Source organism: Saccopteryx leptura, chromosome 5 (genome assembly GCF_036850995.1).
Source record: "Saccopteryx leptura isolate mSacLep1 chromosome 5, mSacLep1_pri_phased_curated, whole genome shotgun sequence".
In the NCBI taxonomy this organism is placed as follows: Eukaryota; Metazoa; Chordata; class Mammalia; order Chiroptera; family Emballonuridae; genus Saccopteryx; species Saccopteryx leptura.
In genome coordinates, this window is record NC_089507.1 from 209,520,222 (window position 1) to 209,544,770 (window position 24,549).

The 24,549-nt window shown below is 51.3% G+C and overlaps 1 protein-coding gene across 1 annotated transcript in view; it reads right to left on the minus strand.

Annotated features, from left to right (window-relative positions):
- Window positions 1–1,840: 1,840 nt before the first annotated feature.
- DHX35 (DEAH-box helicase 35) overlaps window positions 1,841–24,549 on the minus strand; it is a 54,226-nt gene continuing 31,517 nt past the window's right edge. The window contains exons 13-22 of the mRNA XM_066387814.1: window positions 22,624–22,748; window positions 19,064–19,118; window positions 15,389–15,484; window positions 13,802–13,896; window positions 12,440–12,517; window positions 10,841–10,970; window positions 8,582–8,663; window positions 7,387–7,458; window positions 6,176–6,287; window positions 1,841–2,909 (exon numbers count right to left, since the gene is read on the minus strand). Of these exons, the coding sequence (XP_066243911.1) occupies window positions 2,865–2,909; window positions 6,176–6,287; window positions 7,387–7,458; window positions 8,582–8,663; window positions 10,841–10,970; window positions 12,440–12,517; window positions 13,802–13,896; window positions 15,389–15,484; window positions 19,064–19,118; window positions 22,624–22,748 (890 nt within the window). The 3' untranslated portion in view covers window positions 1,841–2,864. The remainder of the gene's footprint in view (window positions 2,910–6,175; window positions 6,288–7,386; window positions 7,459–8,581; window positions 8,664–10,840; window positions 10,971–12,439; window positions 12,518–13,801; window positions 13,897–15,388; window positions 15,485–19,063; window positions 19,119–22,623; window positions 22,749–24,549) is intronic.

Genomic DNA, 24,549 nt, shown 5'->3' on the forward strand with positions numbered 1-24,549 from the left:
AGTTACGGGATGGGGTCTGGTGGGCACTTCAGCCTGGTGCCCCCACCACCCCACCCTATGACGACCAGAAGCCCTCAGCCCTGGGTCCTGCAGAGCGGGGCTGGGCACAGGGACGGAATGCCGGGGGGTAAATGGCAGCACCTAAGCCAGGTGAGCAGCGCTGGCCGCGGGCTGTGCTGACGCCAGGACACCAGGAGACAGGGCTCTCCCAGGTCATGGCCGCCGTGAAACACCCAGCTGGAGGAGACAGACAGGGCAGGACGTCAGCCCCTTAGGCACATTCCCAGGAAGGTCTTGTCATCCGGTAGCCTCTTTTGGAAGCTGCCCTGGCCTCTCACCACCGCCTTGGCCTCTGGGGTCTCTGCCTCTAATTCTCAGCACCCTTCTCTGTGCTGGTCCCCAACCCAGTCCCTCACGGTCCAACACCTCCGCCCCGCCCCTGCGCCGTGCACACAGCTGAGGAGCTGGCCAGAGACTTGCTGAGGGACCAGCAGGGGCACCATTGGCCCAGGGGGCTCCTTGTGAGGTCACTGTCCAACCCGCCGGACGGAGAGCCGCGGCGGGAGGGCCGCAGCGGGAGAGAGAGCCGCAGGGCCGATCCACAGCACGGAATGCTCCGGCGGGAGAGCTGCAGCGGGAGAGCCACGGCGGGCCCATCCACAGCGCGGAATGCTCCGGCGCTGGGCCTGTGAGACGCCCGCCCCAGCGCGTCCAGCCGGCCCCCCCCCCCCCCGGCCCCGCCTGGGGCACCTGACTGCGGTGTTGCAGGTGGCTCACTGACAATTGCAGAACGCCAGGCTGAGCCTGAGCGGACTAATTCTTGCAGAACTACTTGGGGGCTCGTGAGTTACCGGCGATCGGGGCTGCTGGCCATCCCTCGCAGACGTGGTGCGGTTCTGCAGACGCACGGGAGGCTGGGATCTGAGTGACAGGCCTCTGACAGTGAGGAGCCCTCCCCACACACTACGGACCACGATGTCCACGCCAAGCTCAGAGCCGGCCCTGCGGAGGGCGCCCCGAGAGGCGGGCATGGGCGCGTGGTCGGGATCAGACGCCTGCTCCCCAGGCTGCACTCCCGTCATCTGTGTGCTCACTGGGGATCTCATCTCAACCAGAGGGTGCAGATCCTGCACCTGCCTGTCCTCCTTCCTGAAGCTTGGGAGATTCAGCCCGGTCCCAGGTTCAGACTTCACACCAGTCCGGACCTCTGTCCTCCCTACAGAAAGGTCCCAGGACCCTGGCAAGAGCAGCAGTTTGGGATGTCGTTTAAACCACATCCCACAGAGATTGCTCTAACAAGGCCCTGAGGTTGTTTGATCACTCCACAGGGCTTCTCGTCTGTGACCCAAAGGCTGCTGGATGCCACAGCCTGGGGCTTCCCTGCCAACGTCAGGCCCTCACAGGGAGAGTGAAGTGGATCATCTTAAAATATAAAACACAGACCATGAGAGGCCCTGGCAGGTTGGCTCCGTGGTAGAACATGGGCCCAGCGTGTGGAAGTCCCGAGTTCAATTCCCAGTCAGGGCACACAGCTGGTCAAGGCACACAGGAGAAGCAACCATCTGCTTCTCCACGCCCCCCCCCCCCCCCCTCCAGCCATGGCTCATCTGAGTAACTTGGCCCAGGAGCTGAGGATGGCTCCATGGCCTCACCTCAGGTACTAAAATAGCTCAGCCCAGCAGCAGAGCAGCTGCTGCAGCTGAGCAGAGCAACACCCCTGGTGGGCTTGCCTGGTAGAGCCCAGTTGCAGCACATGTGGGAGTCTGTCTCTCAGCCCCCCCGCCTCTCACTAAAATAAAAAATAATAATAATACAGACCATGAGAACCAGGATGGGAGGGGATACATTTACTACAGGTATAAAGATTTACTATTATTAACAAGTTGTCATTATTATTAACACATTTATAAAATGGAAATAAAAATGACATACGCGTTTGGTGCCAAAGTGGCACATAGAAACTAAGATCGGTACAAAAATAAATTTCCAAGCTATGTATTTTTAAAACAAACGTCATTGGAACAGGAAAGGGAACAAACTCCGGACGGGCACGCTGAAACGCAAACATCGCGGCGAAGGCGCCGGGCAGGCGGCACCGAGCCCAGTGCCCGCCGGACAGGTCGGCCGGTGCGCGCAGGGACCCGGCAGGTGCACGGAAGCAAACACGGGGATGTTCCTGAGCTACAGAAGCCTAGAGCCTCTAAACCGCCGGGGCTCCTGCCGCGAGGGTCCAGGCGGACTGAGCGGATGGATTTTCTCTAGCACTCAGCTGGTGGCACCCGGGCACGGCATTGTGGGCGGAGAAAGCTAAGCCACTTGTGAAAGAGAGAAACCCGCTGCTAACAAAGAACAGTGCCCCCTGAGTCCTCCCTGCCGATCACCCATCCTAGCGAGTCTTCTGGCCGCAGGTAACAGGGACATGGGCAAAGGGGAAGCCGGAGCTGCCTGGTGGGGAGCCCCTGGGTGACGCTGGGAGCCACCGCCGAGGTCCAGGCTCTCATCCGTCTGTGGATACACTTACACCCAGCAGCAGACTCACTGGTCAGCACAGCGCTCCCGCGGAGGAAGCCAGGCCAGCCCGGCAACCCCTGTGCCCCGCCCCCACCGTGCTGCCTCAGCGACAGTGGGTAGCTTCCCTCCTGGGGCCCCATCAAGCTGGGCCGACGCTGTGCCTGCTGGGGGTGGCAGGCTGAGTCAGTGAGGGTGCCCTGAGCAAGGGCAAAGCCCAGCCTCTCCCGCTCTGCCTGGGGGCAGCGGGGCGGATGCCCGCCCACGGAAGGGCTGAGGAGCGCGGCACGCCCAGCTGCGGAAGGTTCCACTTGGGCCAGCAGCACGGAGAAGCCCCCGCGGCTGCAGCCTGGCTGTCACTGGTCCTGGATCTTCGCCCTTTTGGCTTTTAGGGACAGGTGCTGCAAGAGAGGAGAAAACGTAACTGGGGTTGGTTAGACAAAGAAACCAGGCTTTAACACAAATCCCATAAAAATCGCCAAATCAAAGCTTCCGCCTGGTCCCCACCTTCTCAGTGAAAGCCGTGCCTCCCCCGGGGAAGCAGGCTGCAGGATAAGAACACAGTGACCGACAGAGGAAGGGGTCTCCGTGAGCCACAGCGGCCCGGCCCGCCCGCCACAGCCCGCCTGCTCAGCCAGGCTCAGCGGGAAGCTGTCGGCGAGGCTCGCTCTCCTGGGCCCCAGCCCACAGGCCTGCACTGCAGCCCACACCTGCGCTCAGGGCACTGGGCTCAGCTGGACACCAAGCGAGCCCCACGGAACCCCTTGCATGCGCAGGGAAGACACAGGACAAGGCTACTTCCTAGTGACAGGTATTTCTTCCACGAACGTCGCCCTCTACCAGCATAAATGACATAGGAAGCACAACACTGTAATCACAGGCATCCGGTAATAGGACTGAGGGAGACATTCTTTACATTCTAACACAGCGACCTTTTTACATTCTAACACAGCGACCTTTTCACATTCTAACACAGCGACCTTCAACCTGTCATCTCATGATGCACATAAACTAATCACTCAAATTCCATGGTATACTGAGAAATACCTATTTTTTGCCGATCTGAAAAAATATAGGTATAATTTGGATTTAGTCACAGGACAGCTATTATATTGGCTCTTGTCATTTTTAAATTCGACAATCTACGGAAAAAGAGGTCAGTGCACCTGACTAATCAGGGTTTAAAAAAAATTTTTTTTTTTTATTTTTCCGAAGTTAGAAGTGGGGAGGCAGTGAGATAAACTCCCGCATGCACCCAACAGGGATCCACCCGGCATGCCCACTAGGGGGCGATGCTCTGCCCATCTGGGGCGTGGCTCTGTTGCGACCAGAGCCATTCTAGAGCCTGAGGCAGACGCCATGGAGCCATCCTCAGTGCCCGGGGCCAACTTTGCTCCAATGAAACCTTGGCTGCGGGAGGGGAAGAGAGAGACAGGGAGGAAGGAGAGGGGGAGGGGTAGAGAAGCAGATGGGCGCTTCTCCTGTGTGCCCTGACCAGGAATCGAACACGGAAGTTCCACACACCAGGCTTAAGCTCTACCACTGAGCCAACCAGCCAGGGCCAACGTTTAAAAATTCTTGTGGTGCTCTCGTTGAAAATCACTGTTCCAAGGTAAAGCCTAAAGTGCTAGAAATCCTAAAATATGCAATTACAGCATGGTGCATAAACCTAAGTTTTTAATAAAGAACTGTTCACCACCCGAGGTACCTGGATACCCCCTCAATGACCATACACAAATAACCAAGAGAAACCTAAGGCACGTCACCGGCACGCTCTGTGCCCAAACCCGCTGCTTTGCACACCCCGTGCTGAGACAGCAATCCCCATGGCCGACAGGGAGCTGCGGACCCCGCATGGATGCAGGGCACTAAGGAGACAGCACACCTCCAACCACGACAGAGATGACTGCGTGGGCAGGACACAGCAAAGTGGGCCAGAAGAGGCCCCTTTCTAACTGCTTATGCCCAAAAAGACCCCAGTTAAGAGAGTTCTCGCCAGATTCCAAAGATGTCTCTGAGAATCGGGGGAAAAATGTAAGGACTGAAAGGCAACTCTCTGATCAGGTCACCTTATTTTTCTCCCCGCTGTAAGTTTCACTAAATTTCTCTAAGTTCCCTCACTTCACCTGATGGGACCCCGACAACCACTGTGAGACAATGCACAGCCTCAGCCAGGGAATGGGAGATGATATCACCGCCCTGGGGGACCATTTTTGGTGCTCTTTCGGGGAAGAATGTTGAGCATAAACAAAGCCGGCTCTGGACCATTTCAGGCCTCTAGACAGGAGAGAGCCACGCTGGAAAACAAGGATAATGGAAAATCACCGGAGGCGCCAAAAACACAGGGAGGGTCCGGCCCTGGGGTCACGAGGTGCCACAGGGCTCAGGACGGAGCATCTGCCACACAGGGGCTCTCGGAGAAATCAACCCCTTCTGGGCCAACAGTGCTGCTGGGCAGAGAGCTCAGGAATACACAGGACGAGTCATGCGAAAGAAGTAACAGAAACCTATACGGGGCTGCCCTGTCCCTGGCTGAATACTAAGCTGTGCGTGTGCAAACCAAGATTTGATACGGCTCACAGATGCAAAAAAGTAATACATATGACAGCACACAGAAATAAGCCCTGTGTAGAAATAACATAGACGTAAATAACATGTGGGAATAAAATATACGGCAATAGCACAAAGAATGGGATGGGGAAATGAAATACACAAGTTCTTACATTATAAACTAGTGCAATTCCAATTCAAGGTCCACTGTGGTGAGGTAAGGATGCACATATAATCCCTAGAGCAATCATGAAGAATAAACCAGGAAGTATAAAAAACCATTAAAAGAGATAATACAGAGCATTAGAAAAGTATGATTAACTCAAAAGCAGGCAGTAAAGAAAGGAACAGAGTAAACTGGACACCCAGGAAAGAAATAGCAAGACGGTAGACTTAAACCTAACCACATCAATAACACATTAAGTGTAACTGGCCTGAACACACCAACTAAAAGCACAGTGCAGACCAGACGGAACAAGTCCTTAGGCTGATTCTGCCAGGCAGTCTGTGAGTCTGCTGTTTTCCTGTCAACCTTCCGAATATGACCACCTTTCAATTAAAAATCTTGCTAGAGAAACGAGTGATCTTTTCTTTTTTTTGCAATGAATGGGCCATTTTTGGGAAAACAAAGAACATAAGCTATGAGCCTGCTCCGTGAGGCGCACACTCCGTGAGGCGCACGTCCCGTGGCCCCGGAAGGCCTGCGGGGAAGAGCATCACCGCACAGCAACGTCGGCGCGTGGCACCGCCTGCCACTGGGCGACACCACCCGGGTTCAAGCAGGCACCTCTCCCTCTCACGGCCTGTCCTCGTCAGGGCACATCTGTGCCGCTCCACGAGAACATGACCCGCACTGCAGTACTGTCCCACTGGAAATAGTTTAGAAGAGCAAAGGATGAAGAGAGGGCTGAAGACACAGCCTGGTTTTTGTCGTATGTGTTCATTTTAAATGTTCCTCACTGTAAGCAAGTGGCACGCTGCTTCCACTCTGCACGGTTTGGGAACATGGCAATGGCTGTTTCACCCTACGTGCTATTGGGGGACAGTTTCCGCCCAGGACTGAGGGCTGTGAAGAGGCCGGGCACCAGGCAGTGTGGGGCCAGCAGCGTGCTCCTACCGTTCCCTGCTGGTAAAAGTGCGGGGCCAGCTCCAACAGCCAGGCCGACTCCACAGCGGTCACGTCCCTCATGTAGTACTTGGAGGTCTGCACCACTTCGTTGTAGATGACCCTGAAACAAGAAAGGGGCCTGAGCTAACTTCCTGCACCGTGTGATGACAGTCAAGAATCAGTTAGAGGAGACGAGCCTTCCCCGCCACCTCTAACCGGTGCCTGTTCTGAGTCCCAGGCACTGAATCAACACAGGCACCGATGTCGCTCACTTAAGCCTCATGACCCGAGTGGTGGACACGTGTGTCCATTTCACAGGTGGGGCTCTAAGTCCGGCGTGATTTCCAGAACCCCGCAGCCTACCCTGACTCTCTCTGGCGCGTGAGCACTGCCCTCAGCCCTTTATACCCCCTCCATCACAGCCCTTCTCCTAAGACACTGGCACCCGTGTCTGTCTCTCCATCCGAACTATGCTTTCGTCTCCACACAGCTGTGCCCGGTGCGGGGTTCAGCATCGAGTCCACGGGCAGACTGAGCATCGGCCGAACCAAGGGTCCCCAAACTTTTTACACAGGGGGCCAGTTCACTGTCCCTCAGACCGTTGGAGGGCCGGACTATAAAAAATACTATGAACAAATCCCTATGCACACTGCACATATCTTATTTTAAAGTAAAGAAACAAAATGGGAACAAATACAATATTTAAGATAAAGAACAAGTAAATTTAAATCAACAAACTGACCAGTATTTCAATGGAAACTATGGGCCTGCTTTTAGCCAATGAGATGGTCAATGTCCGGCTCCATACCTGTCACTGCTAGCCGTAACAAGTGATATGACGCACTTCCGGAGCCCTGACGCGAGCGTCCCGCGTCACCGGAAGTAGTACTGTACTGAGCGACGTTCTGCAGCCCCGCCACATACAGTACTCCAGGACTCACTGACCACCAATGGAAGAGGTGCCCCTTCCGGAAGTGTGGCGGGGGTGGATAAATGGCCTCAGCGGGCCATAGTTTGGGGGCCCCTGGGCTGAACGGTGAGCGAGCGGAGGACTACCACCGGCTGTACAAGCAGATCTCCGTCAGAGCAGTAACTATAACCACCAGGATACCGAGTCCACAGAGTGTATGGGGCGCCTGTTCCGGGCACTGTGCCAGGCGACAGGGACCCCAAGATGAACAAGAACGAGGCCCGTCCTTCCGCGCATTTGGGCGGCTCACCAGCGCGGCGGCTTCTCCGCATAGAGGACCGACGCCGGGTGGATGTGCAGTTCGTGATCGTCGCGGATGGTCCTGGTGGAAAAGAGTTTCATCAGAAGTACACTGTAAATGCTACAGCGAGACGTCCCCATTCTAAGGAACGTGGCCTCGGCCAGGTGGCTCGGAATGGAGAGGGCCTCCCCAGGCTCGCCTCAACCTCAGACAGCTCCGTATTGAGGGCACTCATGCAATCAGCACGTCATGACATTGAGAGGGTAGAACCCTCGGCCTGGAGCGACAGCACAGACTAGAGAGAGATGTAGCGTACATCACTTAGGTTCAAACAGTTTAAGGGCTCCATCTACCAGGACACCAGATGGAGATCGGAGTGACTGACGAAGCCCAGAGTCTGGGCCATTGTGACTGACAGTAGGTAAGGGGACTGGAGTGCCCTCTAAGGGGGAAAAGCTCATGACCAAGGAACAGCTGAAGGCTAGCTCAGGCCGAGCCGGGGGAAGCCTGGCCGCTCCCTTATGAAACCACTGCGCTGTCAACGGGCCACGGGGCAGTTCCAGGACTAAGATGAGTGGGGAGAAAAGACTAAACGGAACAATTCCAAGAGCCGAATGATTTCGTTTGGAGAAAAGAAAGCGACACTGAGCATCAGCTCTCACTGCCCTTTAATATACTGAAGGCCAGCACGGGGGCCGCAGCCAGGGCTGGTTTTCTCGGCCTGGAAAATGGAACTGGAAGCCACAGGCTGGAGTCTGCAGTGGGAGGCAGGCCTGGCACGTGCAGAACCACTGGCCGACAGCCAGACTCCCAATGCGGCCACAGTGTACCAGGAGACAGCAGCAGCATCCTGAGGCTCTCTAGAAACATCTGAGCTACTCAACGACAATAGCAGCTTCTCCAGGAAAGACCATCTTTAATGGTTCCTTCTGTTATTCTATTAGCAGAATGGAAACATTACCAGCCTCCTGAGTTGTGAATTGTCATCTGTCTACAACAAATGGAGAGGCTGAATATAATCATTGCCTAAAAAGTTAACATACTTTGCTTAAAGCACATACTTTGCTTCGGCTGGAGGCACAACATAAATAAGGGAGAATTCTTTCATTTAATTTCTCTTTCCCCTGAACATCAGCTGTCTTGTGGTTTGGATCATTTTGAAGATTCCTCCCGTAATAAATGACTTCACAAAGTATCACGTTACCTGTAAGCTCCGGTAGAATGACACCTCGCTGCATTTGCGAAGAACCCCGACACGATGCACCTCAGGACCGGATCTGGATCGCCTGCACGAGGCAGCCAGGAGAAGGATGGGTGAGCTGGCTGCGGTACACTGTGTGCTCGGGCCTGTGCCGTGAGCCCCCCGCCCCGGCTCCGAGCCCCCCCGCCAGCACCACGATGGCTGCTGAGGGAGACGTGCTGACCCCTCCTGGGCCGCAGACGCCCAGACCAAGGCTGGCCCCAGACCCTCGGAGGGCACTCCACGGGCTGGCCAGCAACCCCAGGAACTCCCTTCTCAGAGAGCATCTCGTGGGAATGACGTTCCTTCCACAAGACACACAATGGGACACTAACATAACACTACTTCTGTTATAAACTCCAGTGTGCAACTCTCCACAATTTTCAAACATCCCATTTAATTGGTATTAAAATGAAATATTCTGTAAAGCAATTAAAAATCTACTGCTACAAGGATAAAGACTTCCCATCTATTAGGTGATTCTAAAATGATACATCTGAATTATTGTGCAAACATATAGTATCATTTATTTGGCTTATGACATACCATTTCATCATTTCTGAGACTCACTCTTTTTTCACACTTGAACTCACTGAAATCAGGACAGCATTTTATAATTATAATTGGCAGCATTTTTCTTTCTTAGTGATACATAAAATAATGGCATGTCTGATGATGTTTTAGAATGAAATACAATTTATTGATAAGCAGGTTCCCAAAAGGTGGTATGGCCACAAAGCCACCAACAGTGTGAAGATCGTGAGCTTCACTGCTGTCCTGCCAGCACTGTTTTGGCAAAAAGGTACCCCTTCTTTTATTGCACAATTACTTGATTACTCCTAGATTTAGCACAGAACTGATGAATCTCAAATTTATATCTCTAACCACAATCTGGTCCAAGATTCAGTCCCTTCTTTCCAACTGCCCCTGAGAAACTTCATGGGTGAGAAATGGTCCTTGGGGACCAAGGTAGCAGGAAATCCCAGATACTACAGTATCTGAGCCCCTCAGACGTGCAACCTTTCCTCACAAATCCTTCTAGTTCACCTGGCTCACTCACTGGACTTCCGCCACCACCGGAGGCCTGCGGTGGGAGCTCCCAGCAGCCCCGCCCGACGCCTTCTTCCCGCCCCTCCCGCCTCTGCCCCTGCTGTCCGCCACGACCACTGAGGCGGCTACTCCCGAAGCCACTCAGAGAGCTGGCCAGCTCATCCTGTGGCAGTCTGTCTGTCTGTCTGTCTGTGTGACTCCCTTCACCGCAGTTTCCTGAGGAAGAACCATGTCTTCTTCATCTTTTCATCGCTTGCTCTTAATACAAAGGTAAAACCAGGCTCTGATACCACACGGCCTGGGTTCACATTCTGACCCACTCTGCACTCACCGTGTGACCATCAGCAAGTCACCGGTGCCCCCTGGCCCCGTTTTCCTCATCTAGACAGTGGGGATAACAACCACGTATCTCACGGGATCACTGCACATAGGAAAACACCGCAGAACACCGCGTGGCCTGCCGTCAGCACGTGCTGGGGGCTGCGCAGGCCTGCTGCCCGGCACACGGCAGCTGTCCCAAGGCACCTGCTGAACGAAGGAGTGTGTCGCTTCCTGCAAAGTGTAGGCTCTGAGCCACACAGGCCCTGCCCTGCCATGACCTGAGCTCAACTCCTCCCTAGGACTGGACAACCCATCTGTAAAATAAGGGTAGTGTTACCTACACCTCAGAGAGGGGGAGACTGAGAGAAGTGTGAAACCCCTGTCACAGTGTAACTAGTGTGTCCTCAGTTCGGGGCAGTTCACTGTCACCGCTAGAGGACAGAGACGATATACCCTACACAGCACTCCCGGCGTACCTGGTGACGGCCTAGCTTAAACACAGCCCTTGCTTTAATATTTAATAATACCTGTATCTGAAAGTAAAATGTAACTTACACGTAATAGCCACAAATACTGTCCAGTTAGATGTAATTTTTCTTACAAGTCTACATGGGAAAATTAACTATATACAATGAGCAATGATTTGAAGGTGAATGATTCTTAAGTGTGGTCAGGGCTTATGAACATGCTTTAGTAAGAGGAGCCCTCGGACATTGGGAAAAACACACTTTTTACACAGGGCTTTCCGTGGACACGGGCCGAGCACGCCCCCACGCTGCCGCACGTCGTTCCAGCACCGGAACCGACAGGGCACGGGACAGACGGCAGTCACCCGCGGGCAGTCACTCCTACCTTCACTCGAGTTCTTGGGCACTTGGAATTTGACAAGGAGCTTTTTCAGTTGTTCTCTTACTGTCGCCGCTCTGACAAGACCCTTGTAATTCAGGAAATGCTCCTGACACCACTGCGAGTTCTTGTTGTGCTACAGAGAAATCCAGGCGGAGGGAGAGACACAGAAAGGTTCTTGACTACAGTGACACTGCCAAGCTCATCACTTCCTCTTCCTGCGTTTGCTTACTGCGTGGGACACGATCTTCGGATCGTGACCGGCCCTTTTAGGCCCATCTCCCTAGACAGATGTTGAGAGAGACTCCTGCCCGCTCACTATCTGATTGCTCTTTGATCTCGCTCTCTGCCTCAAGGGCAAGTGAACGCTTAATGACAAGCAGAGCTGTCAATCTTAATGAGTCTTAAATGCCTTCCCAGTGAGTGGCAAGCTAGGCAACAGAACCACTTCCCTGCGGTTCTCTGTGAACCAACTTTCCTCCTTGGCAGACTTGAGTTTTTACTCTGACGACAGGCAAGCACTATGACACTTGCCAATTCAGAAATACTTCCCAAATTACTATCATTTATCCCCAAGGTATGATTTTTCTAGCAACAGAACTTCATTTGGCTCTACACGCTTAAGGATGATCATTATGTCTTAGATTAATTACTGCTGTGGGAATGTACCTCTGAAATTACAGTCTAAGCCGGGAGGAGAGTGTTTAATGAGGAAATGGGAATCGCCGAGGACTTCCCCAGAAGGCCAGCACAAGACAACGCCCTGTGGATCTGCGTGCTGCTGGCAGGGCGCTTCCAGCTGGACACGGCACACTCTGCACATACAAACGGATTCCAGCCGTAATGAACAATCTCAGTAAGAGATCAGGGTTTCCTAACAGAATAATCTCCCTTTAGATCTCTGGTAAAACAAAAAGTTAGTATTTCTCCTCTTCTAAAGAAGTGTTTCTACAATGAATACAAGGTCCTGGAAATCTGAGATCTCTCGTTTCCCGAGGCCCTGAGACATTTCTGTGTTCATTGTCTCCATCACTTTTAGGTCTCTCTTTCTATCAATTTTTACTGGTAACTTGAAGCTGCATTATTTGCTCTTAGTTTTACAGGTTACTAAGAACAATAAGAATCACCACCACCTATGGCTAAACACGGGCAGGGTGTGTGAATGCACACGGATCCTCGCCCGGCGTCTCACATCCCGTCTGCCGGAGGAGCGCTGGCTCAGGGCCGCCGCACACTCACATTGACCGCTTTGAAAAGTAATGAAGCCTACGAGCTCCTCTTAGCCTCGTCTATTTGCAGACAATGTAACAGAACTTCCTATTCCAAGGTCGCCAGCGCTGTCCAGCAATGCTGGGTGGCGAGGGAGGGCACGCCGTCAGCCTGGCGCCTGTAGGCGACGTCTCTAGACAGGACGAAGCAGGAAACGATGCCCGTGTTCTTCCAGGCAAAACTGCACCACAATCTCGGCCGGGCGGCAACCATGGCGACCATCTAACCAGATGCAAAGAGGTCGTGGCCATCCCTTTACGAACTGAACTTTCGGCACCCTCGCTCCTAGAGTGAAGGGGTGTTCAGAGGGTCCTTTAACGTGGGAGCCGGGCTCACCTTGACGAATGCTTCATACACGTTAAGCATAGTGAGATGATCACCTTCCTCCACAGCAAACTTTCGGTGCACTCGCGTCTGGAAAGGAAAGCTAACATTTAGAAGTTGACTCCCGTGAGCCGTACAGGAAGGCAACGTTATACAATAAAGGGCTTGTGGTGTCTGGAGCGAGAAACACCTGCTTTGTACCATTCTAGCTCTGTCGTTTCCTGAAAGACCTCCGACTGAATACTCAACCTTTCGCGTCCTCTACTTCTCCATCTGTAAAATAGGGATACTCAGCCTCCCTATCGAGACTGCTGTGAGATTAAGATAATTCACTATAAAGTACCCGGCACAGTTACTAGACAAATGGTAGTGTTCTCTCTCCTCCTCTCTCCTGTCAATATCTTCTCTTTCAGAACTCCTCCCAGCCCCCAACAGAGTGTAAGCTCTGGGCGGGCAGGAGACCGACTGTCAGTGCATGACAGATGCCATGTTCCCAGCCAGGCTGCCACTCAGCCCTCGGCCCTAATTCTTTCCTTCTGTAACATCCTGGGCAATGAGACCTGCCCCATGGATTCAGGAGCAGCACATACAGCAGTGCAAACACAAGCACACGCGTGGACTTATCAACTCCAGGATTTTCTCCTTGCGTCAACCACCACGTAACTCATCTCCCCTTGCTCCCATCGCTCAGTAACTGGGCACCACTACAAGCGAGGCACGTACAGGCCCGCTCCTCCCGACACGCGTGCACGAGGCTGCCGCTTCCTGCCTCCTCCAGCAGCAGCCAACCTGGAAGTCATCAATGACTGCCTCCGCCAGCACGCCTTGCCGCCAGGGCCTCGTCAGCACCCTAACTCTTCCTTAGTCTCTCCAACCCCCACTCTTCCAGGCTCCACTGATGCCTGGGCCTCAGGCCGGGCCTAGCAGCTACGTGGCTTGATCACAACACTACTGGGGTCCAGCTGCTAAGCCTGGACACTGACTGCCTACGTCACTAACGTGCCCACCCAATTCCTCCCAGAGCAGCCTGAGGGACACTTCCCCTTGCAGGGAAGCCAGCAGGATGAGAGTGAAGATTTGGGGTGCTGGCCTGTGAGAGGCAACTCCAGCATGGCTGCACAACCACGAATGAGCCGCCTGACCGTCCTGTGCCTCCACCTCTACGGATGATTATAGTGGAATCCACCTCCTGGTTTCCGGTGAAGAGGAAATGAAAGGACGCACACCAGACGCCTGGCACAATGGCGGGCACGCGGCAAGCACGCCAACGTGGGCCTCTGCACACGTGCAGTCGCGGTTCCTCGTCATGCTGACATGGCAAGCCCGCGGTGAGGGAGACGGGGCTGAACGGCTCGGGGAGAAAGCTGGACTTACCGCCTGCGACTTCTGGTTTGAGGGCACCACAAAGATATTCTGGATCTGCATCATGGCTGCGATGCTGAGGATTTCCTGAGAGCAGCCAAAATTCCCTAGGAAACAAAAAGCGTGTTTGATTTCAACCGTGCAAGGTGTTCGGGAGAAGTGAAAGACATTTTCCAACTGTTTCCTTGTACCATACACCAAATTAAGATGCTACATCCATATATAGCTTGATTTTTAAACTGTATAATACAGAAGTGCTTCGCCCTGCAAATGGAACGTCCTCTTCACAGCCGGATGACTCGAGGCCCAGGAGGACCCGGAAAAAGGAGCTGCTGGCCCACTCTGTGGCTGCAGCACTGGGCACCTTCACCATGAGCCACAGGGGAGCCAGCCAGGCCCCGTCACGGAGGGCAGGACAGCTCCACACCTGCTCCCGACTCTCTTACGTGGGCACCTGGAATCCTGCAGAAAGCCTGACAGGGTAAAGGGGCAGCAGATATGTGGGCGAGACAAGCGAGCGAGCTGCATGCCAGGCCCACTGCCCGCACCTTCCTGCCCCACAGGGTTATACTGAGAACCCTGCTGCTCAGTGTCAGCTGCTCCAAGTCACACACTTCTGTCCCTTCACTCACATCCTCACAGAAACCTGAAGGTGTCAGAGAAGCTGGGACCCCTGTGTCCCAGCACCGGTGGTGGGGACACAGAATGGTACAGTTGCTGTAGAAAACAGCTCGGTAATTCCACAGAAAGTTGAACACAGAATTATCAAATGATCTAGCAATGCTGCTCTAAGTATGCACCCAAAAGAAGTGAAACCGGGAACCTGAACTGGTGATTTGCACACCACGTTCAGAGCAGCCAAGAGGTGGAGGCTCCCGAAGTGCCCACCAACAGATGAGTGGACAAAGCGCGATCTGTACAGACAGAGGAGGAGTACTCAGCCTGAAAAGGGGCGGGGCAATCTGAAAAGGGGCAGGGCAATCTGAAAAGGGGTGGGGCAATCTGACATGTGCCACAATATGGATGAACCCAGAAGACATTACCCCAAGCGAAACAAGTCAGCCACAAGAACAAACAGGGTATGCTTCTACTTCTATGAGGCTCCTGAAGGGTGAGGCTCAGAGACAAGCAGAATGGTGGCTGCAGCGGTGGGGGGAGGAGAGACGGGGGCCTTGGTGTCTAATGGGACGGCACTTCAGTCTGGGAAGATGAAAGCTTCTGGAGATGAACAGTGGTGATGGTTCGACAGTGTCAGTGTATTTAATGCCCCGCAGGACTGCACACTTCAAAGATGGTTAAAATGGTAAATTGCGTTATGTATTTTTTAGCACAATAACAAAAAATGTCCCTGGTGAGAAAGAAAATCTTGAAGGCGCTAGTGCTAGGCCCATGAGAAACAAACAGAAGTGTTTACTGAATGAACGATGGCTGACACTGAATCACAAGTTAGCAGTGTGCCCCACACCCAACAGCATTAGGCGACAGCCCCTTCGCGACTCTACAGGTATTGTATCCTCTTCCCCAGGGTGCGCAGGATTCAGGAAACAGCTTCTCTGACAGTCAAAAGACAACCAATGGGAACTGTCAGGTTCCACCCACCTGATTCGAGCAGCATTTTTGCAAACATGGGGTTCAGAGGAAACTCCGCCATTCGCATGCCAAGCGGTTCAGTTAGGCGACAGTCTTTGTCCAGACCTGCTACGAGAACAAGCGTCAGAAGGCGTGTCCCATTGCACTGAAACGTGCAGTTGTCGAGAATAAGATGATGCATGCTGGAAAAAGGCACCAAAAGGTGAATCATGCGCTACCAAGCTCCCTCTGACACCGAGAGCCGTTACATTACAAGAAGATTCCTTCGAGCTCTTGAATATTTAATCTGAAAACCTGATACTTCTAATGGCTGCTACTTGAGGACTTAAGGATTAGGAACCGGCCCTGCGGCCTCCTCGGGCTCCCAGCCCGGCTCCCACCCTGTACCCACAGCAGCCTCGCTCGGCCCCTCTGCCCCCCACTGCCTGCTCTTTCCAAGGCCCGACTACTGCACGGTGCAGAACAAAGGAGGTCCTGGCGGTCTGCAGCAGCCTCCCGCTCGGCACACCCCAGCTCCTTGGAAACCGCTCCCCCAGCTCCCCAACCCCCACTCTCCTGCTCCTCTGCCACCTCCCCTGCTGCTCCCTCTTCGTCTCCTCTGGATCTTCGGCCATGTCCCCTGGTAGCTGCCTCAGGATGCCATCCGTGCCCTCTGTTCTTACTCTGTGCCCACTGGGTTACTATGGGAGCAGTTACAAGGCAGTGACTTTGAACATCCACACTTGCCCAGGTCTCTTTGGTGCCAACCCCAGAGCTGCTTATCCAGCTGCCGCCCGGGCAGCGACTGAACAGGACAGGCTCCCCCCCCCCCCCCCCACCCGCTGCGCCTCCTCTCCACCGGCCAGCGTCCCGGAACTGAGCCCCACGATGCGGACTATGTTCTACTATTGCCAGACTATTCCCCGGACAGAGCCCTAAAACAGAGGCTTCAGGGCTCAGATACAGCAGAAGAGGTACTTTCTCTCCTGCTCCCACAGAGCCATCTCTTTACAGAGGATAATTCAGCTTGCAGCGAAACTTAGTTGGGGGTCCCTCTCTACCTTTTCCGACTAATACAGGGCAGTGAAGACATACAGAAACAAAAATACTTGAAATGTCATTCCAACTGAAGCAAAATCAGTCCAAATGGAAAACTTCTCTGCAGTCAACACCCTCCCATCCTCACTGCAGATTACCCCTGCAGTCAACACCCTCCCATCCTCACTGCAGATTACCCCTACAGTCAACACCCTCCCATCCTCACTGCAGATTACCCCAGGAAACGTCGCTTTCGAGTTCCCACTACCCGCCCAGGAACAGGAGAGGGAGCGCGGCTCCCGCACACACGCACCCTGGGCTGCCTGACGCAGACCCACCCGGACGCCTTCAAATTCACTGCAGATCTCAATCAGTAACTGACTATTCCTTCACAGGGACGTAGCATAAATACAATACAATGGATAAAGATGGACATACCCCATAAAAAAAATTAACTCAAAATGGATCATAAACCTACTATATGTAAAAACTAAAACTATAAAAACTCTTCAAAGAATACCTAGGAAAAAAAATCTTTGTGTCTGTGGTAGGCAATGGTATTTTTGCTATGACACCACAAGTGGCAAAAGAAAAAATAAACAAATTGAACTACTTAAAACTTAAAAACTTTTGTGGCCTTGGCCGGTTGGCTCAGCAGTAGAGCGTCGGCCCAGCATGTGGAAGTCCTGGGTTCAATTCCCTGCAAGAGCACACAGGAGAAGTGCCCATCTGCTTCTCCACCCCTCCCCCTCTCCTTCCTCTCTATCTCTCTCTTCCCCTCCTGCAGCCGAGGCTCCACTGGGGCAAAGTTGGCCCAGATGCTGAGGACAGCCCCATGGCCTCAGGCACTAGAATGGCTCCAACTGCAGTGGAGCAACGGACCAGATGAGCAGAGCATTGCCCGCTGGTGGGCATGCTGGGTGGATCCCAGTCGGGCGCATGCGGGAGTCACTCTGTCTGCCTCCCCCCACTTCTCATTTCAAAAAAAGAAAAAGAAAAACTTAAAACTTCTGTACTGCAAATGATACCATCAAAAAAGTGAAAAGCCAACTCACAGCCTAGGAGACAGATTCACAAATAGAAACATGTACCACAATATATAAAGAACTTCTCTAATTCACTAATAAAAAACCAAAACCCCCGCTCTGACCTGGGTGGCGCAGTGGATAAAGCGTTGACCTGGAACACTGAGGTCACCGGTTCAAAACTCTGGGCTTGCCTGGTCAAGGCATATATGGGAGTTGATGCTTCCTGCTCTTCCCCCCTTTCTCTCTCTCTCTCTCTCTCTCATTCTAACTCTCTCTCCTCTCTAAAACAAATAAATAAAAATAAAAAATAAAAAAAGACAAACCCCCCAAATTAAAAATGGGCAAAAGTTTAAATAGACCTTTATCCAAAGAAGATATACAAGTAGCTAATAAGAATATGAAAAGGTGTTCAACATCATTACTCATTAGGAAGGTACAAATCACACCACAAGATACCACTTCATATCCAGGATGGCTACATGCCAAAAGACAGGTAATAACAAGTATCCACAACTTGTTATTATGTAGAGAAATCAGAAACCACCACACATGGCTGGTGGGAATGTCCACCAAACACTGGTATGTGAATGTTCATAGCGGCCTTATGTATATTGGCAAAATGAGGAAACTGACCCAAATGTCCATCAACAGATTAATGAATAAGGACAGTATGTGGTATATCCATACAATGGAATGTTATTCGGCAATAAAATGAAAAGAAGTATCAATGTGTGCTACACCCCAGATGAACCTTGGCAACACCATGCTGAGTGAAAGAAGCCAGTTACAAAGACCACATATCATGATTCCATTCAGATGAAATGTCCAGAACAGGCAAATCCACGGAGACAGAAAGTAGGCTAGTGGTTACCCGAGGCTGGGAGGAGGAGGGGAGGGGGAATAAGGAGAGAGTGCTGATGGGTACGGGTTTCTTTCTGGGAGATAAACACGTTCTTGGGGTGACAGCTACACAACCCTGTGAGTATACTAAATACCACTGAATGGTATATTTTAAATGGGTGAGTTATACCTCAATAAAGATGTTAGAAGCAAAAAAAAAAAAATTTCAAAGGACAAAACCCCCACTAAAGCTTAATACCAAGTGGATATTATATTCACTTAGGGCCACATTCACCAAAAAATACGTACTTTCTGAGGGGGTGAATTACAGCGACAATAAATAGAGATTCATCCATAACATGGTGTTTCCTTGCCCAAACAATGCTACAGGCTGGCAGGCTACCCAGTCCTCCACAGGGAGCTCCAGGAATGGACTGACAGGCAGTCAGGAGGAGAAGGCTGAGCCCCAGATTTCAAGATGGGGTGGAGGGGCAGAAAGGTCTAGAGAGGTGACAGCTGAAATACTGGCAGGGAATCTTCTGGATGTCTTTAGGATGGTGGCTCTGGTGATGGTTATTAATAGCTCTCAATATCCTGACATGTCTTCTGAATTCACTGTGTTGAGTAGACTTCATGAATTATTAATTCCACCTTCTTATTTCCATAAAGCTTAAGTATCCTTAAGAGGATTATTTGTGTGGGGAGAACCAATCCGATTCCTGAGCCCTAAAGTCAATACAACCTAACAAATATATATCAGTAAACGGATCAGAGAACACATAATAAGAGACAGGCGTACCTCCCAGGGCATAGAGTAACTCCAATGCTTGAACCATCGACTGTGCTGGAGGAGGCTGTAAAAAAAACATAAAAATCCTCTTAAATTAGTTTCTTGGGGTGACAGACATAAAAATGTGCCCACTTCCTGCTCAGATGCACACTCCCCTCCATGTATCCTGTTCCAGACCTCCACGCTCCTATTCATGGTGTCAGGTGCTCCTTGGACTGCCCTTCCCTCCCTCTCAGCACCCTCTGTGCTGCCTGGTCTTTAATCTCAGCTTCATTCAACATTTCCCTGGGCAGCTCTTTCTCACGCTGCCCTCCTCAGAAGCGGACTACCTTGAACTACTTCCTTGTTTTTCCTAAACTCGCATCAGACGGTTCTCATCATTATGGCTTCGTCTCCACCTCTACGCTAGAAATCCCACAATACTGCAATACTGGTTGGCAACTAGGAAGAGCCCTGCTCCAGTCCTTAACTACAGGGGTACTGACACACACTGGATGTGGACTCCTGAGAATAACAGAGAATGCTGGAGAACCTGCAGTTAAGCAGCACTGGTATCGTGACCTTCAGTCTGACTCTCTGGAGCCTCCCTCCTCTCCTTCCACAAATCTTCACCAGGCATCTCCTAACTGCCAGGCACCATTACTAGTTTCCGCTACATTATTCCATTTATAATAGGCCAGGTAATACAATTACGGTACTTTTCAAACCATGTGGCACTTTTTTTCCTAAAGGCATTCAGGTAACAAACATATTTTAGGTATCACACTGTTTTCCTTCAATTCTAGAGATGAAAAAAAGTCAGTACCAACAGGTAGCAAACATCTGCACACAGGCAGTAGGCAGTTGGTGGCAAAGCCATAAACTGAACTCAGATGTCTTATTTCCACTCTACCCCACCCACTGACAGTCAAGGAACATAACTGCCCTTAAAAGTTGTGATGACCGCCCACACACACTCTTGAGGCTAAGAACTAGACCTAATGCACTATGCAGAGGGCTTTCAACACGTTTTGGTTGGCTAAAACATGGACTGATTCCCCAGCCTTTCCTTAGCGTCTCTGACATCCGACTGCACAAAAGAGGCAAAACGCACAGCACCTAAATGGAGGAGCTTAACCCCTCAGGGACCTTGTAGCTGTGATCACACGAGATACGGTAACAGGAACAGCGAAGCACTGAGCTAGGTCTTGAATACTTACCCAACTAAACTAACATGGTCCTCTGTGACTCTTCTTGGTCCTTGACCCTATTTCCAGTCAATTACCAAGTCCCCTCTTAACTGCACTCTTAGAACTGATCATCAATCAACAGAACAAAACCTCTCACCATCCCCAAATCTTAGCCAGAGTATTTTCACCTAAACACCCATTTGCCAGTGTTTCTCTATGGTGGATTTGGTATCTTCTTCATCGGATTTGGGATCGTACGAACACTGTTCCGACATAGCTGGAAGGGCTGAGTATGTATAATTTTAGCCTGTTTTTCTCACTGTTTGGTTTTCTGTGTTCATTGTTTCCTGTACCCATAGAGACTTCAGTGATTACTTGGGATAGCTGAATAACATTCCAACAAGGTCACATACACTCTGCAAAATAGGCAATCTTCTTACTATTGGGCAACTGACTTGTTTTCAGCTCTTTGCTACTATAATTAGGACTGCAAAATATAGAAAATTAAATGTACACTGTGATTTCAATTGTGAAAAACACCATTTCAGGGGTAAATAACCAGAAGGGACTACATGAAGATGAATTCGCATATATTTTCCTCATTTTTCAGTTGTCCAAAGTGTATGGTTTTCATTACTTATACTTTTCCATCTAATATAAAGTGATGCAAAAACATTATCATACATTAACATTTTCTGTCCTCTTTGGAATTATTTTCTCAGGACAAACTTCCCTGGGAAGAAATACCAGGCATTTCTACAGCTCATAAACTAATGTCAGGAAGGCCTCCAGGACTGAACCAGGCATGAAATCATTCCCCAAACTGTGCCCGCTGTGGACCTGACCCCCTCTGGGAGTTCGGGCACTTCATCAGTGTGAAGTGGTACCGCACAGCGGTTTCCACGTGCACCGCTCTCTCTTCCAGAAAAGCCAAACGCACTCTGACACGCACTTCCTGTTGTGCTGTTTCCTGTCCCGAGCCTTTCCTCAGGGGAGCTGGACTGACTCCACACGGTGCTGAGCACTCCCGGCAGCTGTTGTGACGCTGAGCCACCACTGCTGCCGCTGTTTCCCCTCAATCTTAGACGTGGGGTTTTCCATTTGCACTTGCTGTGTTCATCTTTTCTTTGTAATTTCTTATACTATACACCAAGAGAGACAAGGCAGATTTTCTCCAAACTTACAATAAACCCATCATTGTTTTCTTTGGGGGGGAGAGTGCTATTTTTCTATTCTTTCATTTGCTTAGTTTATCATGACATATGTGACACTAGGGACTTTATTATCCAAGAATCCAGAACTGCCGCACCATTTACCAACACAGCTGAGACAGAACAAAGGGTGACAATGCAAGTCTTTCCAATCATAAAGAGCCAAGAAGAAAACATGGGTGGGTATTTTTTAACTAACTGACCTAGATATGAGGAAGTGCTTCCTAAGCACAAGAGTAACAGAAGCCACAGAGGCAGAGATAGAAAAATTTTACTGTGGAAATGGGTAGCCTGCACATTATAAAATGATACATATAAATTTAAAAACAGTAAAATACAAATAGCTAGAAAAACTTTGCAAGAAATACTGTAGACAAAGATTAATGCCTTTAATAGTTAAAAGACTTGAAAATCGCCCATAAACACTAATTCAAACAGATAAATGGCTTAACAACACAAAAGTATAGAGTGGACAATAAACTTTTTTCTAAACTCTCTTAAGGGAAGTAAAAATAATAAGGTCAAAATAGCAAATCTCTACAAGAAAATACAGGGCGTGACAGGGCCACAGTGGGCGGGGCACAGTGGGCGGGGCATTCGTGTGCTGCTGGAGTTTATAGCAGTGAAGCCATCCGGCCACAGCCACATGTCAAGCTCCTACAACATGACTATAGCTCTCTAACTTGCTAATTTCACACCTGCAAACCTGCTTCAGGAAATCAGAAACACAACCAGCCACAGGAGCCCTCCCTGCAGCTCTACCAAAGCCCTCTGGGTCCCCAGCTGTGACTCGCTCACGCAGGCCTACAGACTCCTCACGGCTCTGCCGCCCTCCACACCTCCCGACCCGGTAAAATCCCACAGGAGTCTCACGTCTCCCCCCAGGCCTGACCGACTGGGCTGGGGGCCGGCCCCGCCTCTGCCAGCACTGTAACCGCACACCCACTGTAATCACACGCCTACTGAAATCGCACACCCACTGTAATCGCTCACGATGTCTCTCTTCCCTGCAGACCAGACCCGGCACCGTGTCTGCCTGGTTGGCCCGTCTCCCCCATACCCTGCGCCGAGCCTGGGGCAAAGCAGGCACACATGCAGGAAAAAGAGAGAAAGGTGGCCTGCTCTAACACCGTCGCGCCAGCCCCTGGGAGCACTGTGCCACCGCGGCCCAGACAGGGGCAGGACTCACCGCCATGAAGTGGAACCTGAGGACGTTGTCGATGCCCAGAGCCTTGAGCTGCAGGATGACGGGCGCCAGGTTGCTCCGCTGCATCTCGGGCACGGTGCTCTGCGGCAGCTGCTCAAAGGCCTCCTCTGGGGACAGGAAACCAGAACTGCTTGGGGTCCAGTGTCACCATCAAATGCAATCACTGTGACAAAGGGGCATGTTTCCTTCTCTAGCAAGAGGCTTTAGGACTCCAGGGTCAGATGCTGATGATATTATGATATAAAGCTATTTCATGCTCAAGAAAAACCATCCCAGTTAAAAAATACTTTAGCAATTTATAGTTTTATAAGCAATCTATCTTTATGAAAGTCTGTCCTTTTATTTTATGATGCTTTTATTAAATGTTTCTTTGTCAGCAACACACATTAAATCAGAGTAACAAGTATTTGCTGAATCCCAATTGGTGCCCAGTTACCATTACCTCTTCTTGGGATAAAGTAAGTCAAAAAGGTAAGAACAGTACATATAAACAAAGAACAATTTCATAATAAATTACCAAAACAGTAACCAGACTATACCAAATGACTGAATCACATAGAAAGCAAAAACTGGCCCTGGCCAGGTAGCTCAGTTGGTTAGAGCATCATCCTGATATGCCAAGGCTGTGGGTTCAATCCCCAATCAGGGCACAGAAAAGAATCAACCAATGAATGCGTAAGTAAGCGAAACAACAAATCAATGTTTTCTCTCCCCCCACTCCTCTCTCTCTAAAGTCAATAAAAAAAGAAAAGAGAAAAAATTGTCCAAAGCTAACTTTTAAAATCAATGGACCAGGTACACGTCATACTCATAACGCAATGGCTGTCCCCAAAAGATTAAGGAACGCTTACGTGCCCCATCAGGAACAAAACGTGACTTCTCACAGGAAAAAGCACCATAAGGCACAGACGTGCCAAGGCGAGAGGGACAGGAGAACAGACAGGGAGAGACTTTGGGAGGCCTTCTTATAAAAGCCAGACAAAAGGGTGGGGAAAGGAGGGAGGGAGAGATGAAACCACTCAGTACATTCTCAGAGAGCTTATGGGTCACACAGAGAATGCTCCACCCACAAACCCTCCGCAGTCCACATTTTAACGTGCACACCCTCCTGAACACAAGGGTGGCCCACCTTCCACTGAGACCAGTACGCTTCAGTTCCCCAGAGAAAAAGCCGGCCGAAGCAGCACCTCACTGAAGAACTTCCAAAAGGCCTTCTCTGCGGCAACAACCTACATTCTGTGCAGTGACTGATCAAATGGCCACCTGGAAGGTTCTGGGTGACCGGCAACAGCAGCAAGTCCCAAGTGGAACACTGCCTTTGCATTTCAAGAGCACTCTGGGAGTTTTCTGGTAGGAAAGCCTCATTTTCCAAGGACACTGCTGACCAAGGGACAAGCAAAGCTGTCGGGTAAGAGGACAGCCCCACTGCGGACACTCACAGGAAGCAAGTGCTTCCTAAGAGTTCAATGACACTCAAACATGGACCTGAGCGTATGAAGCACTGGGCCAGCAGCCGTGGGAGCCAAGGACAGTGGCTCTGAGAAGCTCAGTGACAGGGGGCGGCTGGGCCAGCCAGAAACAGTGCCCTCGGCCACCAGTCCCACGGAGGCTCCTCCCAAAGGGGGGTGCCGGGGGGAAGAAGCACAGCCACTCCGTTCTGGCACCCCTATCGCACCACAGTGACAACCTGTATGAGGGTCTGCCTCCATCACCAGGCTGCCAGTGACCACACGTGGCCACAGCCCACGGCTCACTAGCGCTAGAGCGCCAAACCCTGGCCCCACGGCTGGAATACAGCAGGTGCCCCGTAAATGTCGGCGAGAGGACTGACTGACGCCAAGGACTGGAAAGGGCAACAGTAGCCAGAAAGGAAAGGAGAGAAATGACAAAACCCCCGGATCTGGAGTG